General features: G+C 40.0%; 1 protein-coding gene across 1 annotated transcript in view; it reads left to right on the forward strand.

Annotated features, from left to right (window-relative positions):
* Positions 1 to 793: 793 nt before the first annotated feature.
* The window catches only part of MRTFA (myocardin related transcription factor A), a 145,079-nt gene continuing 126,556 nt past the window's right edge, over positions 794 to 19,316 (forward strand). Inside the window, exon 1 of the mRNA XM_037160648.2 lies at positions 794 to 886. Coding sequence (XP_037016543.2) covers positions 794 to 886 — 93 coding nt within the window. The remainder of the gene's footprint in view (positions 887 to 19,316) is intronic.

A 19,316-nucleotide genomic window follows, 5' to 3' on the forward strand; every position in this document is an offset into this window, starting at 1 on the left:
TTATTGATTTTTTTTTATACTGAATGATTGCATAAAGAGAATGTACCTCATCACAGGGCACTTCATTTCTTCAACCATTTCTTGTACTTTAGTCTAATTCCACAGTTGGTTTCTCAACTTCTAAAGCATAGTGATTGAATCCTCTTTAGCACCTGTATAGTGCTCAGCACCTTGTGGGGACCCAAGAAATGCACAAGAGTGGATGAATATGGGATACAGGTATTAGCCATTGAGACATGCCAGCCACATTGGTTGAGATTGCCTACATTTGTTTAAAAGGCATTTTTTAATCACTACGAGCACTTTTGAGAGGTATAGCTCAGTTGTTATTTGGATGTAAAATGAGTTAAGAGAATCTTAAAGGGTGGTTGTAAGGATTAAATTAATTAATACATATAAGCACCTAGAAACAGTGCCTGGCATACATAGTAAGTACTCAATTAGTGTTACCTATTTTTTTTAATTTATTTTTTTTTAAAGATTTTATTTTTGGAGAGAGGGGAAGGGAGGGAGAAAGGGAGAGAAACATCAATGGGTGGTTGCCTCTCCTGTGCCCCCTACTGGGGACCTGGCCTGCAACCCAGGCATGTGTCCTGACTGGGAATTGAACCAGCGACTGTTTGGTTTATAGGCTGGTGTTATCTATTGTTTAAGTCTATCTCTTTGGGTCTTTTTGCCAGTGACAGAGCTCATCCACAGTTGTGGGCATAGAAAGGATAGAAAGAAGATAAGAAACAGCTTCTTACCTTTGAAACCAACTACCTTTTGAAACTGGAAGAACTGCTTATATTGCATGAACATTTATTTTTCTGTTTGTGTTTTAGTGATCGAAGGGTATGGTTGGCATGGAATTGAATTTCATCTGTCTGTGGGAATTGTAAACAAGGTAGGTCCCAGGTTTATTTCCTGTCTAAGATACTGGTTAGTGTTTGCAGTTCTGCTGACCTTAGAATAGGTCAGATTTGATTATTGTTTAGGGAAACACTTATCATGGCCCAGTGGTTTATCTAATATTGTGGACTACACATAGTATATTGTTAGAATGTATTAAATGCCAAAGAAATAGCACAACCAGTATTAAATGGTGGTGGTCATAGAACTGTGAATTCACACACATGCACTTACATACTGTGATTCAGTCTTTAGAGGGCAGAGTTCTTGTATTGGAGCCACTGTGTTTATAAACTGGCTTAGGGTAATGGGAAGTGACAGGGTAGATAAATTTTCCGGTCACTCCAAAATTTAGCAACTTCTGTAAATGGTAGACTAAATGCAACAAAGGGCTTGTCTCGACAGTAATCAGGTCATCACTGACAACTATAAATTTCATTACTGATGATAGAACCTGTCCATCTGTAACCACTAGAATTGACTTTGACATAACATGCATATGTTCCTATCTTAATAAAAATACTTTTATTGAGAGACCAAGTAAAAGTACATCAGATACGGCTTTGCCTCATATATCTATCTTGGTTCAGATGTCCACAAAAAGAGCTTTAGGTGGCAGTTTCACACAGTTCTGCAAACCTATTTCTGTGAAAGTAAGGGGTAGTGCTAGTTCATGTAGTTCTAGTTTTTTATGTTTATAGGTATGTGGTGGCGCCATTGCTCACTGGTGCAGGAAACTTGGATCACTTGGAGAGTAAACTCGATAGTCAAAACAGAACACCCCCCCAAAACAAACAAACAAACAAACAAACAAACAAACAAACAAACAATTCGACAATACTCTGCCCAAGCTCCCCACCAGGAATCCTGTGAACTTGTACGTGGGGTTCTATGGGTTGAGGACAATCTTTGGATTCTTGCTCTATCTGCACTTAGACAGCATAGGTTCTTGAGATTGGCTTTCTCTCAGTCACAAAGAACAAGAACTGATTATACATCGCTATAAGGAAAAACAGCTGAGCCACTTCCTGTGGCAGAAGGAACATGGTCCTTGGAATTGACACTGCTTCTTAGGAAGAGAGACTAAGAGGGTAGATTAAAGTTGAACTTCTGCAGAAGTATTCCTTCATCACCTTCAGGTGGCCTGAATTTTCATGGTCTTATCTGAGTGGTCAGTTAGGAAATTATCGTCTTTCTGTTCTGCTTTTTATTGGGGTAATAATACACAGGAAATATTTCATGGAAATAGTGTAAGAATTAATGGGAAGGACAGAGTAACTAACATTTCTTAAATGCCTACTAAGGGTTAGGCATGGTACTGTAAAACTTTCAAAATACGTTCTTTTATTGAAATATGTAAGTTTCATTGATGTTACAATTTTTTAAGTCTAGATGGAAAATATAGTGAATATCACTATCTTGAACTATTTTGACCTTTATTATAGCCATTTAGAGAAATAGAATTATATATTGATATGCAGGTCTGGCACAAATAATGCCATTTTTTATTATAAGATCTTTTATTATAAAATCTGTAACATGCTTATATGCATGTAATTCTGTAACATCATATACAAGCACACCATATGACATCTTAGATGAAATGTTCAAATTAAAACTATAAATTATTACACCCGTATTATTACCCTACCAACCACACTCATGCAGGTGTTACTTCTGCTAGACCCTGTATGTTATTTGTGTCTGCTAGAACATTCTTTTATGGAGAAAGACACCTACATGAGTTAGCAGAGTTTTTTGTTTTTGTTTGTATTTTCAGGGCTTGCTACTGACTTAGCCAAAGGCAGAGAGGAGACCAGCAGGTGTGAAATTAGAGACACCTGTGCTGTTTTGGGAAGTTGAGACTCAGCCTAGGGTTTGCTGAAGTTGGTGCAGAGAAGGTCAGGGTAGGTTAATTCATAGCTCAAGCAAAAGGACTTGTGGTTGATTATAGGTGCAGTTTTGCTTGATCTCTGTAGCTGCAAATGGAGTTAATAAAATACAGTACTGCTCTTTTGGGAAACTCTGCAAAAGTCCCTGAACCAATGCAAGTTAGTCTTCTTTAAAAATACCAAAAACCTCCCATTTGAATGTTTTGACTGGCTGAAAGAATTGACTGTTGTCATCATGCTTGTAAAGAGATTACCATATGTTCTTTTAAAATAGGAAATTAAGTCGAAATGTTTATTCTCATTTTTCATTTAAAGTTTCCAAATCTATTGTCTTTCTGCTCTTAAGATAGTAAGCTTTTGTGGTTTTAGCAAGGTTTGCAGAAAGTTACCCAGACATACAGCACTGTCCTTTATTAGACTGAAGTGGAAACATTAATATTTCTTTAAAAAAAATATTTTATTGATTATGCTATTACAGTTGTCCCATTTTCTCCCCTTCATTCCCTTCTGCCCTGCATCATCCTCCCATCAGTACTGTCCCCTACCCTGCCCCCCACCCCCTTAGTCCACGGGTTGTACATATAAGTTCTTTCGCTTCTCTATTTCCTATACTATTCTTAACCTCCCCCTGTCTGTTTTGTACCTATCATTTATGCTTCTTATTCCCTGTACCTTTCCCCCCTCTCTTCCCCTCCCCACTTATAATCCTCCATGTGATCTCCATTTCTGTGATTCTGTTCCTGTTCTAGTTATTTCCTTAGCTCATTTTTGTTTGTTTTCAGGTTTGGTTGTTGATAGTTGTGAGTGTTGTCATGTTACTGCTCATAGTTTTTGATCTTCTGTTTCTTAGATAAGTCCCTTTGACATTTCATATAATAAGGGCTTAGTGGTGATGAACTCCTTTAACTTGACTTTATCTGGGAGACACTTTATGTGCCCTTCCATTCTAAACAATAGCTTTGCTGGATAGAGTAATCTTGGATGTAAGTCTTTGTCTTTCATGACTTTGGTTCACAGGCTGTACCAGCCAGGTCTCTTTCATGACTTTGAATACTTCTTTCCAGCCCCCTCTTACCTGCAAGGTTTCTTTTGAGAAATCAGCTGATAGTCTTATGGGAACTCATTTGCAGGTAGGTAATGTTTCCTTTTCTGTTGCTGCTTTTAAGATTCTCTCCTTATTTTTGATCTTGGGTAATGTAAGTATGATGTGCCTTGGTGTGTGCTTCCTTGGGATTCTCTGAGCTTCCTGGACTTCCTGGAAATGTATTTTCTTTGCCAGATTGGGGAACTTTTCCTTCATTATTTGTTCAAATAAGTTTTCAATTTCTTGTTCTCCCTCTTCTTCTGGCACCCCTGTGATTCAGATGATGGAATGTTTAAAGTTGTCCTGGAGTTTCCTAAGCCTCTCCTCATTTTTTTTGAGGAGAAATTCATGTTTCTTCATTCTGTTCTGTCTGAATGTTGATTTCTTCCTTCTGCTTCAGATCATTGATTTGAGTCCCGGTTTCCTTCCTGTCACTGTTGGTTCCCTGCGTATTTTCCTTCATTTCACTTTGCATAGCCTTCACTTTTTCCTCCATTTTGCAACCATATGAAACCATTTGTGTGAACATCCTGATTACCAGTGTTTTGTATTGTGTATCTGATAGGTTGGCTCTTCTTGGCATAGTTCTTTTTTTTTTTTTTGATCTTTGATCTGTTCTTTCACTTGGGCCTTTTTTTTTTTGTCTTGGCTTGCCTCTTATGTAGTAAGGGGCATAGTCTTAGGTATTCATCAGGGCAGGGCAACACACCTTGCTGTGTGGTGGTGCTGTATGTGGGGGAGGCATCTGGGGGGAATCCTGCTGCTTGCTCAGCTCTCCACCAGCTTTCAGTCACTTCCCCTGCTACCCACAAGCAAATTGGGCCTTTCTGGTGCTGATTCCCAGGTGGGTGGGTTTATGTACGCTCTAGGACCCCATGGGTCTCTCCAGCGAGCTCTCCTGGGAGGCTTGGAGTTTCTCCTGCTGCCGCAACACCCACAGGTTTTTTTCACTTGGAGGTTTTGAGGCTTTATTTCCCTGCACTGGAACCCTGCGGTCTGTCTCGCTCACTAGTTTTCCTTGCAGTTTATCCACAAGCGAATATGGTACCTCTGCTCCACCAGCCGTTGCCCGTCCCAATCCTCCAGCCCCTGCCCGGCTGCCCATCTCTGCCCCTCCTACCTGTCTGTGTGAATGTTTGTTCTTTAACCCCTTGGTCGTCGGACTTCCGTACAGTTCAATTTTATGGCAGTTCTGGTTGTTTTTTGTTTTTAAATTTGTTGTTGTCCTTTTGGTTGTGCGAGGAGGCACAGTATATCTACCTACACCTCCATCTTGGCTACAAGTCCCATTAAAAAAACTTTTAAAAAAGATTCTATTTATTTATTTGTTTTTAGAGAGAGGGTAAGGGAGGGAAAAAGAGAGGGAGAGAAATATCAGTGTGTGGCTGTCTTTCATGCGTCCCCACCTGGGGACCCAGCCCATAACCCAGGTATGTGCTCTGACTGGGAATTGAATTGGCAGTCCCCTCCTCCACTCCCTCCTGCCCCTGGTTTGTAGGCTGGCACTCAATACACCAAGTCATACCAGCCAGGGCTGTGGTCCCATGTTTTTATTCATTCATTGGTTGATTCTTTTGGGGGGGGGGGTTAAGATTTATATTTGTTTGTTTTTAGAGAGGGAAACGTAGGGAGAAAGAGGGAGAGAAACATCAATGTATGGTTGCCTCTTGCATGTCCCCTACTGGAGATCTGGCCCTTAACCTAGGCATGTGCTAACTGGGTATTGAACTGGTGATGCTTTGGTTCATAGGTCGGCACTCAGTCCACTGAGCTACACCAGCCGGGGCTCATTGGTTGATTCCTGTATGTGCCCTGACCTGGCATCAAACTCATAACCTCAGTGTGTGAGGACTACGCTGTAATCAACTGAGCTACCTGGCCAGGGCTTTATTTTCTTTCTCATTCCTCCCTCCCATCCTCTTTCTCACCTCTTTCCCTCCCTCCTCCCTCCCTTCCTTCCTTGTCATTTTGGAAGTCCTATGTTGTAAAGACTATTTTTTTTTGTCTGATAACAAACAGCAGTCACATTGTCAGTATTATTCTGGATCTCCACGTTGAGTAAATTTGATTTCTTCTAGAGACAAGTTCCCTTCTTTATATTTTTTCTTAAAGGTCTACATATGCTACATACCACTTTGAAAATAACACCCAGGGACTTTCTTGTGCTGGGAAAAAGATGGTAAATAATCTTTTTGCTTCAGACCAGATGATTTTTTTTTTAATTTTAGAGGGGAAGGGAGAAAGGGAGAGAAACACACTCCGTCTGGGGACTGAACCTGCAACCAGGGCATTGAACCAGTGACCTTTTGGTTTGTGGGATGACCCGATCAACTAAGCCACACCAACCAGGGCCAGACCAGATGATCTTAATGCTACCTGGAAATGGTTAAATTAATGAATGCTACCTGTCATCTCTACCCTGAATCTAAGGCTGTAATTCATTAGGTGGCAATCGTTCGATATAAGGGGGGTATCAGCTAAGTTGTTCAGTGATTTTCAGTGGGAGAGGTACTATATTTTCACAGGAGATTTGGAAGAGTATGGAGGCATTTTTGGTTGGCATGGTGACTTCGAGGGAGAGAGGAGATACACCTCTGGCACTTGGTGGTCTGGGATCAAGGATTACAGTCTAAAACAAAGAATTTCCCACCTAAAATGCCAAAGGGGATGCTGTTGAGAGACCTAGTTAACTGAACCTAAAGATTGGGCAAATTGGTAGATAATGTTTTGTTTTATCTCTGTTATTAAAAAAAGATTATTGCTTAAGGCAGGAACTTTTCTGAAAGAATCTTTCAGAGCTGAAGTATATATTCTGAATTCTTCAAGGAGAACTAGTCCATGTTTTTCTCATTTGGGAGAATAAGGTATTTTCCTGACAGTTTTGAAAGCATTATTATAAAGGTGTGTTGGTGCTCTTGAATCCCTGTAATTAGTAGTAGATGAATGGTTAGAATGGTTTAGTGGTTAAAGAAAATGGGCATTATATTTCTTTAGTAATCTGTACGTCTCCATGGTTGGTAGAAATAATTTGTGCCTGGCATTCCAGTGATGCTTGAATGCTTGCACTGTTCTTTCCTTTTTCTTTCTTTTTAAAGACCAAATGATGTATTCTTTTGGCAGATCAATAAGACTATATTTGGTATGTAATTAACTTTGTAGCTTGCTTTACTTGAGCCTAATGTAGGACTTTGAAAAAGAGTTGAGGGAACATAAGTATTCTCAACGTCCTAGGGCAGTGATTTTCAACCCTGTTTATCTCATGGCACATGTAAACTAATAAGTAAAATTCTGGGGCACACCTAAAATATATTTTTTGCCAATCTGACAAAAAATAGGTGTGATTCTGATTCATTCACACTGGACAGGTATTGTTATTTTTTTTAAATTTGACAATCTAAGTGAAAAGAGGTCAGTGTCCCTGACTAAATAGTCAGGTATTGCATGTTTTAAAAATTCTTGCGGCTCACCAGGTAAAAATTGCTGTCCTAGGGCAACATATCACAGACTATTTTGCTGTGACTCATAATTGGAGACATTTTGTGTTAGACCCATGAATACACAGATATCTGAAATGAAAGTTTCATGAAATAACACTTACCCTTACTGCAGTGTAAGATGGTGTAGTTTCACCACCTGCTTTGCTGTGTTGCCCTCGGCTAAACCACCCGTGTCTCTCCCAGGCGCTCAGCAGCGTTGGCAGTGCACTCCCCGTCCTCCCCGTCCAGCGCTCTCCTCCTTTTTGTCGTCTCAAAGATGATTTAAAAACGTTCTTCAGGCCATAATATCTGAATGACTAGTGCTTTTTGTTAAGTCTAGCTTATGTGATTTTTTAAAAGTTTATATAATCGTTTAAAAGATTTTATTTATTTAGAGGGAAGGGAGGGAGAGAGGGAAACAGGATGTGTGGTTGCCTCTCACACCCCCCCAACTGGGGACCTGGCCTGCAGCCCACCCACGCATGCGCCCTGACTGGGAATTGAACCTGCAACCCTTTGGTTCACAGGCTGGCACTCAATCCTATGCTATAGTTTTCTTCAAACCCTAAAATTCAGCAATTCTACCATCTTTTTGACGGGGTTTGAAGAGTCTGTTTTTCTAGTCTGCCATCCTTATTTTCTCATCTGTTGTAATCTGAATGCTTAGAAGAAGGAAAGTAAATTTTAACCAGTCACAGTCAATTATGGTGATGGAATAATCCCAGAATTGTGATTATAAAATAGTCTGGACATACAAAGTACTTACTCTGCAGAGGACAGAAAATTATATATATCACTGTGGGGGTGAAAAACATTGTGGGGGAAGAGATAAGTATCCCTTCCTGTGCATTTTCTGCGAACTGCTCTGTGGTCACCTTCTCTGGGTTCACCTAGAGAGAGCCTTTCGGGCTCTGCTGTACTGTGCTTTCCTTCATTTGAAAGTCTGATAATTTCTTTGAGCATTCACTGTGTATTATGTTTTGTGCCTTGAGTGTATGTAATTCAGCCAAAGGTAAAGCTGGGGAATTCTTTGCTTTGAGGGTCGGAATCCCTCCTCTTTCATCCTGAGGCAGTTTTGCAGGAGATTTAGCACCAGAGAAGAAAAGGTTGCCAAAGTTATGACTGTTTGTGAGCTGGGTCCCTGTATTACATATTTTCTTTTTCACTAAACATTTTGTCTTTGAGATGCTGGTGAGCTGTCCTGTGCCTGTATCTGCTTTTAAATTATTGGGAGGACTGGTGGACATCAATCCCTTGTTTTAGAACAAAGGTCCCTTGTTTTAGTCAGGTGGGGTTGTTTGGCGGCACTGAGACTCCTCAGGCATTTTCACAGGAGGGTTTCTTGGAGTAGAACTTTTTAGAATTGAACAGTGGAGATGATGATAATTATTTTAGCTGCTCAACTTAAACAAATTAGAGAAGCACAAATCACAGCGTAAGATATGCATGCCTTTACAAGATTTTGGAATTCCTTCGTATTTATCTTTTGAGTAAAAGGCCTGACTTTGGATAGTCTTCCTAATAATACCAGTTTCCTTCTCAGAGGAAAGGTTATTTCTATTATCTCTTCTGTTTTTATAGGATAGAATATTCCCTCCCTAATTTCATTTTTTCCCAAGAAATGATTGAGGTTTTATTATTTTTTTCTTTCTTTTTTTAAAATTTTTTATTGATTATGCTGTTACAGTTCTATTCCCCCTTTCATTCCCCTCCACCCTACCCCCCCATCCCCACCATTACCCCCCCTTTAGTTTATGACCATGTGTCTCAAGTTCTTTAGATTGTATATTTCCCATGCTATTCTTGCTCCCCCATCTATTTTCTATCTACTGTCTATGCTACTTATTTTCTGTACCTTCTCCCCCCTTCTCCTCCTCCCACTCCCCTGTTGCTAACCCTCCTTGAGATCTTCATTTCTATGTTTCCACTCCTGATCTAGTTGTCCTTTTAGTTTGCTTTCGTTTTAGGTGTGGTTGTTAATAACTGTGAGTTTGTTGTCCTTTCACTGTTCATGTTTCTTTAACTTTTTTTCTTCGATAAGTCCCTTTAACATTTCATATAATAAGGGCTTGGTGATGATGAACTCCTTGAATTTGATCTTATCTGAGAAGCACCTTATCTGTCCTTCCATTCTAAATGAAAGTTTTGCTGGATAGAGCAATCTTGGTTGTAGGTCTTTGGATTTCATGACTTGGAATACCTCTTTCCAGCCCCTTCTTGCCTGTAAGGTCTCTTTTGAGAAATCTGCTGACAGTCTGATGGGGACTCCTTTGTAGGTGACTGTCCCCTTAGCTCTTGCTGCTTCTAGGATTCTCTCCTTCATTTTAATTTTGGCTAATGTAATGATGATGTGCCTTGGTGTGTTCCTTCTTGGGTCCAACTTCTTTGGGACTCTCTGAGCTTCCTGGATTTCCTGGAAGTCTATTTCCTTTGCCAGATTGGGGAAATTCTCCTTTATTATTTGTTCAAATAAGTTTTCCACTGGTGGCTGTGCCTTTCCCCCTTCTGGTACCCCTATAATTCGGATGTTGGAGCGTTTAAAGATGTCCTGAAGGTTCTTAAGACTCTCCTCATTTCTTTGAATTCTTGCTCCTTGACTCTTTTCTATTTGGCCATTATTTGCTTTCTTCTGGTCCACTCCATTGATTTGAGTCCCAGTTTTCTTTTCATTGCTATTGGTGTCCTGTGCAATTCCATTCATTTCAATTAGTTTCGCCTTCATATATTTGTCTAATTTGTGGGTATAATCAACCAGTTCTGTGAGGATCCTGATCACCAGTGTTTTAAACTGTGCATCTGAGAATTTTGCTATTTCTTCATTGCTTAGATCTATGGGCTCTGGGGCTTTGAGATCTTCTTGTGACATTTTTGGTCTGTTCGGGCCCTTTAAGTGTGAGAAGCGGGCCTTGGACTCCCAGGTCGCTGGGTTGTGACTCTGTATGTGGGGGCGTGGTCAGAGCGGGGAAATGGCGGCACCCTCTGCTGTTTCTCACAGCTGGGTGAGGATCAGTGCCTTAGGTGGTTCACCTGGGCCCGGCCACTCAGAGTTGCTGGGTTATGACGCTGTATGTGGAGGTGGGGTCAGAGCAGGGAAATGGTGACGCCCTCCACTGCCGCTTGCCGCGGGGACCCGCTGGGCCCCGGTCCAACCGCCCACTCCCTCGCCTGTCCGCCAGCACACAAATGCGCAACCACAGTCAACACGCAGCACCGCTTCCCTCCCCCGCGGTCACTCGCCTGGTCGCTCGCTGGGTCGCTCACTAGGTCCAACCCTGCGCCTGGATTCCACGCGTCTGGATTCCGCACCTGAGTCCGTCTGACCAATTCCTCCTGTGCCACCCCGCTTCACCAGCCACTGGTTTCACCCCTTACTGGTCAGGCTGAAGAATTTGTTGTTAAGGGACTTCCGAAAAGTTCAATTTTCCGTGTTCTGGCTGTGTTTTCTGTTGCTAATATTTAGTTGTCTCTAAACTTGGTTGTGTGAGAAGGCACGGCACATCCACCAATGCCTCCATCTTGGCGGAAGTCAACTGAGGTTTTATATTTTAGATTGAGTTTTCAAATTAGGCTTTGCCCTAGATCAGTTTTTTATAAATTGAGGTATAATTAATAGATAAAATTATATTAGTTTGAGGTGTTTCTTTTCATGCTATCCATACCATGCTTGTTGCTTACATAGATGCCTTCAAAGTGCATTGCACTGACTGCTGAGTGCTGCTGCTGTGTGGCTTAGCATTTTTAAAATTCTACAATAATTGCTCTTAAATGTAGCTGTAATGTGGAAACTCCTGCAGTGCTTTGGAGAACACTTTGTTGTGTTATTTGCCTTGTTTGGGAAATGGATTTCTTTGCCTTAACTCTCTCTTCTGTTTTTATTTTAGAGCTTTAGATGTAATTGTAAAAAAAGTTAAAGTTATATTTGTATTTACTAATCTCTTTTACATTTTATTTCATCAGAAATTCTCAGCTCCTTTTTTTAGAAATAATAATTAGCTGGAACTAATACTATTTGAAATAAGAGGCTGTCAAAAGGGAAGAATGAGCCATGACTTAGAAGCTGGGTTTTTTTTTTTTTTCTAATCTTCACTTGAAGACATGCTTGTTGATTTTGGGGAGGGGGGGGAGAAACATTGATTGGTTGCCTCTCTCATGCACCCTGACCAGGGACTGAAATTATGACCTATGCCATGTGCCCTGACCAGGAATTGATGATCCAACCAACTGAGCTACAGAGGCCATGGCTTAGAAGCTGTTTTTATTTAAGTTGCTGAGATTCATTACGTTTCCAGAGGTTCTATGTTGATTGACACCTTTAATGACAATAAAAAACTGAAAATACATTTTAAAACAGACTCTATTGTATACTACGAAGGTAGTGTGAAGAGCCAGTGGTTTTGCATAGTAACTGATCTTGCAGAGTAGATTGGTTTAACTAATGAGTTAGCTTTTTAAATTAAAGTGTAATCAGAAGAATAATTGATAAGTGTGCTGGTGATATACCTGTTGTTTCATCTCTAAAGCTACAGTGCTGTCGTGTGTATACCTTCCCCTGAAGGTCTCGTAGCATCAGTGGGTGCCTGGCCTCTTCTGCTAGACCATAGACATACTAGTCTTAAAAGTACATTTTCTCTGAGTGTGGGTTGCTGTATTGGGATGTTCTGCAAAATTACAACAGTTTCTGGATTTCTTCTGTTTTTATGGCAAAATAATTTCATTCCCAGTGTTTTAAAATATTTGATCAAGAATTTAGGAAGGTCTGGCTGGTGTGGTTCAGTTGATTGGAGCATCATTCCATAACTGAAAGGTTGTGGGTTTGATTCCCAGTCAGGGCACATACTTAGGTTGCGGGTTCAGTCCCCGGTTGAGGTGTGTAGGAGATGTAACCAATCGATGTTTCTCTCCTACATTGATGTTTCTCTCATTTCCTTCCTCTCTCTCTCTCTCTGAAAGCAGTGAAATAATGTTCTTGGGTGAGGATTAAAAAAAAGAATTTAGGAAAATATACATGACTCCTTTTATAAAAAGGAAGCTGATTTTAAGCTATGGGAAGAGAACTCATTGGGAAACCTAAGGATAGGATATGAGGCTCTGCCACTGGACTATAGGGCTTCTCTTCAAACGCTTCATTGTAGTATAGAAACAAAGCACAGGACTGTAAATGCCTTTCCTTTCCCCTGACTGCATCCTCGGTGAGGTTTGTCTCAACAAGTTTTTCATTCCAGAGTTAGTATTCAAAAGTTTTCATATTGTTCATACCTGAACAGGATCGCTATGGCAGATTTTCTATACTGTGGCTTGTCAACATTTCAGGTTGTCCTGGCTTATTGAAGTGTAAGGTTTTGGTGTAAGAAAGAGTGGAAGTGACAGAAGAATTTGAAAATCATCTCATGACAGATTACATAATTTTGTAGGTGAATACACAAAATATGTTTAGATCACATTTAAATTTAATAGGTTTTTGCCCTGGCTGGTGTTGCTCAGTGGATTGAGTGCTGGACTGGAACCAAAGAGTTGCCAGTTTGATTCCCAGTCAGGGCACACGCCTGGGTTGCTGGGGAGGTTCCCCAGGAGGGGATGTGTGAGAGGCAACCATACATTGATGTTTCTCTCTCTCTCTTCCCCTCTCCCTAAAAATAAGTGAATAAAATCTTAAAAAAAAAATTTATCTAGGTTTTTTATATATAGCATGTTAACTTCTTTTTTTATTTATTGATTTGAGAGAGAGAAATGTCAATTCATTGTTCTGCTTAATTGTAGCTACATTCATGGGTTGATTACTGTATGTGACCAGGGATTGAACCTACAGTTTTTGGTGAATTAGGGTGATGCTCTAACCAACTGAACTGTCTGACCAGGGCTCATGTGGATTTCTAAATATCCATCATCCTTTCTTTTAGAGAATAAAATCTCCAAAAGATAGAATTCCACGTTAAAAAATTGGAACGCATTTGAACACGGTAGAAGAGGAATTAGGAATCAGGAAAGCACAAAGGTGTAGTGTTTGTGGCTATGACTATATAGTTCAAAGAATGTAGTAACAGAGTCATTTTGCCAAAATAGTGTTTTACATTTCAAGCAACTTTTTCTTGGGGGGGGGGTTGGAGGTTAAGGCAAATTGTCAAATTTCTGTTAAAATATTTGCAGCAAAATACCACTTTGTAGTTAAACTCTTTGTACTTTTTATAGTAACTTCTCATAAGACCCTTTAAGATAGTAACAATTTTTATTCATAGTGAATTGCTTAAGGTCATATTATGAAACTCATGATGTATTGAGTTATAGGTCATACATCATAACTTCCCCCAAAACACTATTGCAGTTGTTACTAGGGGCAAAGCAAAATGGTAAGTTATACCAAACTCAAAGTCACGTTGAAGACCAAGGTGAACAAGTTCCCCTACAATCTGTTCTCTCCACAGCTGCCAAAGTATCTTTTAAAAACATACGTCAGATTGTATTACTCCACTGCTTAAAACTGCCCAGTGGCATTCAGTTTTTCATAGAATATGATTCTCCCATCCTGCTCTGCTCTCTGGCTCTGTTCCTTGAAGGTGCCAAGCTCATTCCCACCTCATGGCCCTTGAACTTACACATGCTGTTTCCTTTGTATGGCTAGCTGCTTCTTGTCAAATTCTGACAGAGTAACTAGGGGCATGGATTCTGAAGTATGATTACCCACTTTCAAGTTATTTAACTTTGCAGTACCTTTGTGTTTTTGGTATCTTGCAGAATTTTAATGATTAGTTTATGTGTACCATGAGATGAAAAACGTTGAAAATTGCTGTTCTAAGTTATGGGTATCTGGCATGGGCTTGTCAGGAAGGCATAGAGGTAATCAATAGAAGTTGTTGAGCCTGGGGATAAAATACATATCTCTTCTTCTGTTTTTATTTATTTCTGCTGCTTCCAGCTGTTAAGTTCATGTCCTTTTATATAAGCCCTTGAGCTTACTTGTGTCTTTAAGTCTGGGGACAGCTGGTTGCTTCTCAGCATTATAAAGTTACAACTTTATTGAGCATCTAAAATAGTGTGAGTAGAAAGTACTGATCTGAAATTAAATACTCATCTGTATATGATAATTTTAGGAATCAGAGGGATGTTCTAAGACCTAAAGTAGGCAATCTGAGACTGGGACTTCCTGAGTTATCAACAGTCAGATTTGATAGCGATTTATTATTCCCTTATATCAATACCTCTGCCTTGCCCTGGCTGGTGTAGCTCAGTGGATTGAGGTAGGTAATGTATATGTACATTACCTAGTACATATAGAGTTAACTCTCAAAAAATACTTGTTTTCAAATTTCTTTGTGTCTGATTTTTATATATATATCTGCTTAGACAGGAAGAGTTTTAAATATTTTGGTTTATTTACTGTGTTTATGATAGACTGGGAAATATAAAGGTAAAAATTTGTCCAGCTAAAACATAAGTTTGTTAATTGATTAGCAACTATTTTTATACATAATTTTTTTTTCACAGGAATAATATAATTTGCTTGCAAGGAACTTTTTCACAGGTCATAATAAAGAATCTTGCTAGTATATACTTTTTTTTAGACTTATCAGCTGTCAGTCTGAGCTCTTCCATTTCTTTAACATGTTTTGTGTTGTTGCTTCTAGTTACATATATGCTCAGCACCAGCAGAGGGCTTACAGCCCCAAAAGGGATTTGGGGTGGAGAACAGATGAGGTGGAATCAGGCCAGCCAGAGAGGGAAGCAGATGGGTTGTGGGAGATGGTCTGCCCCTTTGTTGCTTTTGTTCTGGCTGCTACTTATCATATGTGAATCAGCAGCCAAGAAATTGGCCTGGTGATCCTATGATGAAAAAGGAAAGTTTGATCTTGATTCAGTAGAATTATAAATTTATAACACTAAATCATTATGCAGATTTTTTCTTCCTGTTATTTTCTTTTCCTTTGAGACATTTCAGAAAGTATTTTGTTTGAGATGTAACTTAATTTCTCTAAAGAATGTGATACATAGATGCTGAGGTAAATATTACTCTTAGGTTTTCTTGTTCATGAAAGTTTTACAGTAATTAAAATTTTAGGAATTGGAGGACTTCCGCCAAGATGGAGGTATAGGTGGATGTGCCGTGCCTTCTCACACAACCAAGTTTAGGGACAACTAAATATTAGCATCAGAAAACACAACCAGAACACGGAAAATTGAACTTTTCGGAAGTCCGTTAACAACAAATTCTTCAGCCCGACCGGTAAGGGGCGAAACTGGCGTCTGGTGAAGTGGGATTGCACAGGAGGACTCGGTCGGACGGACCCAGGCGCGGAATCCAGACGCGCGAACCCAGACGCACAGGTTCCAAACGCAGGATTGGACCTAGTGAGCTACCGAGCAACCCATCAGGTGAGCGACTGCAGAGGAGACAGTGGGGAGGCGGTGCTGCGTGTTGACTGCGGTCACCTATTTGCGCGCGAGCGAACAGGCGAGGGAGTGGGCGGTTGGACCGGCCCGGCGTACCCGCAGCAAGCGGCAGTACAGGGCGCCGCCATTTCCCTGCTCTGACCACACCTCCACATACAGTGTCACAACCCAGCGACCTGGGAGTCCAAGGCGCCGCTTCTCTCACTTAAAGGGCCAGAACAGACCAAAAATGTCGCAAGAAGACCTCAAAGCCCCAGAGATAAATCTAAGTGACGAAGAAATAGCAAAACTCTCAGACGCACAATTTAAAACACTGGTCATCAGGATCCTCATGGATCTGGTTGATTATAGCCACAAATTAGAGAAACATATGAAAGCTAAACTAATGGAAATGAATGGAATTGCACAGGACACCAATAGCAATGAAAAGAAAACTGGGACTCAAATCAATGGAGTGGACCAGAAGAAAGCAAATAATGGTCAAACAGAAAAGAGTCAAGGAGCAAGAATTCAAAGAAATGAGGAGAGTCTTAGGAACCTCCAGGACATCTTTAAACGCTCCAATATCCAAATTATAGGGGTACCAGAAGGGGGAAAGGCACAGCCACCAGTGGAAAACTTATTTGAACAAATAATAAAAAGAAAATTTCCCCAATCTGGCAAAGGAAATAGACTTCCAAGAAATCCAAGAAGCTCAGAGAGTACCAAAAAAAGTTGGACTCAAGAAGAAACACACCAAGGCACATCATAATTACATTAGCCAAAATTAAAATGAAGGAGAGAATCCTAGAAGCAGCAAGAGAGAAGGGGACAATCACCTACAAAGGAGTCCCCATCAGACTGTCAGCAGATTTCTCAAAAGAGACCTTACAGGCAAGAAGGGGCTGGAAAGAAATATTCCAAGTTATGAAATCTAAAGACCTACAACCAAGATTGCTCCATCCAGCAAAACTTTCATTTAGAATGGAAGGACAGATAAGGTGCTTCTCAGATAAGATCAAATTCAAGGAGTTCATCATCACCAAGCCCTTATTATATGAAATGTTAAAGGGACTTATCTAAGAAAAAGAAGTTAAAAAAAACATGAACAGTGAAAAGACAACAAACTCACAGTTATTAACAACCACACCTAAAAGGAAAGCAAACTAAAAGGACAGCTAGATCAGGAGTGGAAACATAGAAATGAAGATCTCAAGGAGGGTTAGCAACAGGGGAGTGGGAGGAGGAGATGGGGGGAGAAGGTTCAGAAAATAAGTAGCATAGACAGTAGATAGAAAATAGATGGGGGGGCAAGAATAGCATGGGAAATATAGAATCTAAAGGACTTGAGACACATGGACATAAACTAAAGGGGGGTAATGGTGGGGATGGGGGGGCAGGGGGGAGGGGAATAGAACAATTGTAACAGCATAATCAATTTAAAAAAATAAAGTTCTGGAATGTAAAAAAATTTCTCATAGATAAAAAAAAATTTTAGGAATTGGTAGAAGAGACTTAATATATGATGGCTATACCTCACATCTTTGGAGCTTATCTCTAGATTATCAGTTTACTGGGACTTTGTCCTGTGGGTTATTTAAAAATCAATAGAATGTAGTGTGCTTGCTAGAAAAATCTTTTTAGTGTATGTATTTTATGCTAAATATTTTCTCTTTCATTAGTGCTTGCACTTGACTTTTGTTTGGCTCATTTTCTAAGGTCAAGATACAGGAAACCTTCCTTTTTGCTTCACCAAATCTTTGTTTTGTGGAACAAAGTAGAAGTACCTCAATTTCTCTATGGAAGTATCTTATTTAAAAAAAAAATAATAAGAAGCCCTGGCTGGTGTAGCTCAGTGGATTGAGAATGGGCCTGTGAACCAAAGGATCGCAGTTCGATTCCCAGTCAGGGCACATGTCTGGCTTGCAGGCCAGTTCCCAGCAGGGGACGCATGAGAGGCACCCATACATTGATATTTCTCTCCCTCTCTCCTTTTCTTCTCCTCTAAAGATAAATAAATTAAAAATCTTAAAAAAAAAGATCTCCCTAGACCATTTTTTAATTTTTGTGGTAAAAAAAATACAACATTAAATTTACCATCTCAGTCATTTTAAGGTATGCAGCTCTGTAATGGTAAGTAGGTTCACATTGTTGTATTCACTTACAGATCAAATATTCACTTACAGATTAACATGGAATGATAAGTCTCTTTTCTTATCATGTAAAGAGTGAATTGTGCCCTGGCTGGTGTAGCTCAGTGGATTGAGCGTGGGCTGTGAATCAAAGGGTCGTGGTTTGATTCCCAGTCAGGGCACATGCCTGGGTTGTGGACCGGCTCCCCAGTGGGGGCCATGTGAGAGGCAACCACACATTGATGTTAAGGAAAAAAAAGGAATGAATTGTGAGGCAGTATTTTTTTCTTTATCTGGTAAACACTGAAATTGCTGGTACTCTTTCATTTGACAACCCCCTTCACTAGCACACAGTTTTACTTAGACTAAGTTGTAGTAGCACAGACATTAACGAAGTCTGAAATAATGGGGTTTTGCTGTTTGGTTAAGAACTTTTTATATGAAATTATGGTTATAGCCCAACAGTTTAACTAGAGTACTTAAATGGAGTGAGGTTTGCTGATTGCTTTCCTTGACTTTTTCAAACATTCTAAGTGTTTCTGTATCTTTTTTTTTTAATCCTCACCTGAGGTTATGTTTATTGAGTTTACAGACAGAGGAAGGGGGGGAGAGAGATATCTTGACATGGGAGAGAAACATAGATCAGCTGCCTCTTGTACACATCCTGACTGGAGATTGAACCCTTAACCTAACTATGTGCCCCGACTGGGAAACGAACCTGCAATCTTTGTGCATGGGTCAATGCCCCAACCAGTTGAGCCACCTTGCCAGGGTGTGTTTCTCCATCTTTCATGAAGTCTTCCTATATCATTAAGATTTTTCTCAAAATTTTCCTGTTTTGTGTCCCAGATTATTTTTATGTATCTTTCATTTGCTTCTGTCTATGTTCAAACATTTATTTCATGCCAGTTAATGTGCAAACAGTATCCTCAGGGTCTTTCTTCAGTTTTTAGTATCTCAGTTAAATTTCTCAGTTTTTAAAAATATATTTTATTAATAATGCCATTACAGTTGTTCTATTTCCCCCTTCATTCCCCTCCACCCTGTACACCCCTCCCCCACCATTCCCCCCCTTTAGTTTATGACCGCGTGTCTCAAGTTCTTTCGATTCTATATTTCCCATACTTTACTTGCCCTCCCCCCATCTATTTTCTACCTACCATATGCTACTTATTTTCTGTACCTTCTCCCCCCTTCTCCTTCTCCTACTCCCCTGTTGCTAACCCTCCATGTGATCTTCATTTCTATGGTTCTGCTCCTGATTTAGCTGTCCTCTTAGTTTGCTTTTGTTTCAGGTGTGGTTCTTAATAACTGTGAGTTTGCTGTCCTTTCACTGTTCATCTGTTTTATCTTCTTTTTCTTAGATAGGTCCCTTTAACATTTCATATAATAAGGGCTTGGTGATGATGAACTTCTTGAATTTGATCTTATCTGAGAAGCACTTTATCTGCCTTTCCATTCTAAATGAAAGCTTTGCTAG

Source organism: Artibeus jamaicensis, unplaced genomic scaffold (assembly GCF_021234435.1).
Source record: "Artibeus jamaicensis isolate MK-2021 breed Jamaican fruit bat unplaced genomic scaffold, CSHL_Jam_final contig_233, whole genome shotgun sequence".
In the NCBI taxonomy this organism is placed as follows: domain Eukaryota; kingdom Metazoa; phylum Chordata; class Mammalia; order Chiroptera; family Phyllostomidae; genus Artibeus; species Artibeus jamaicensis.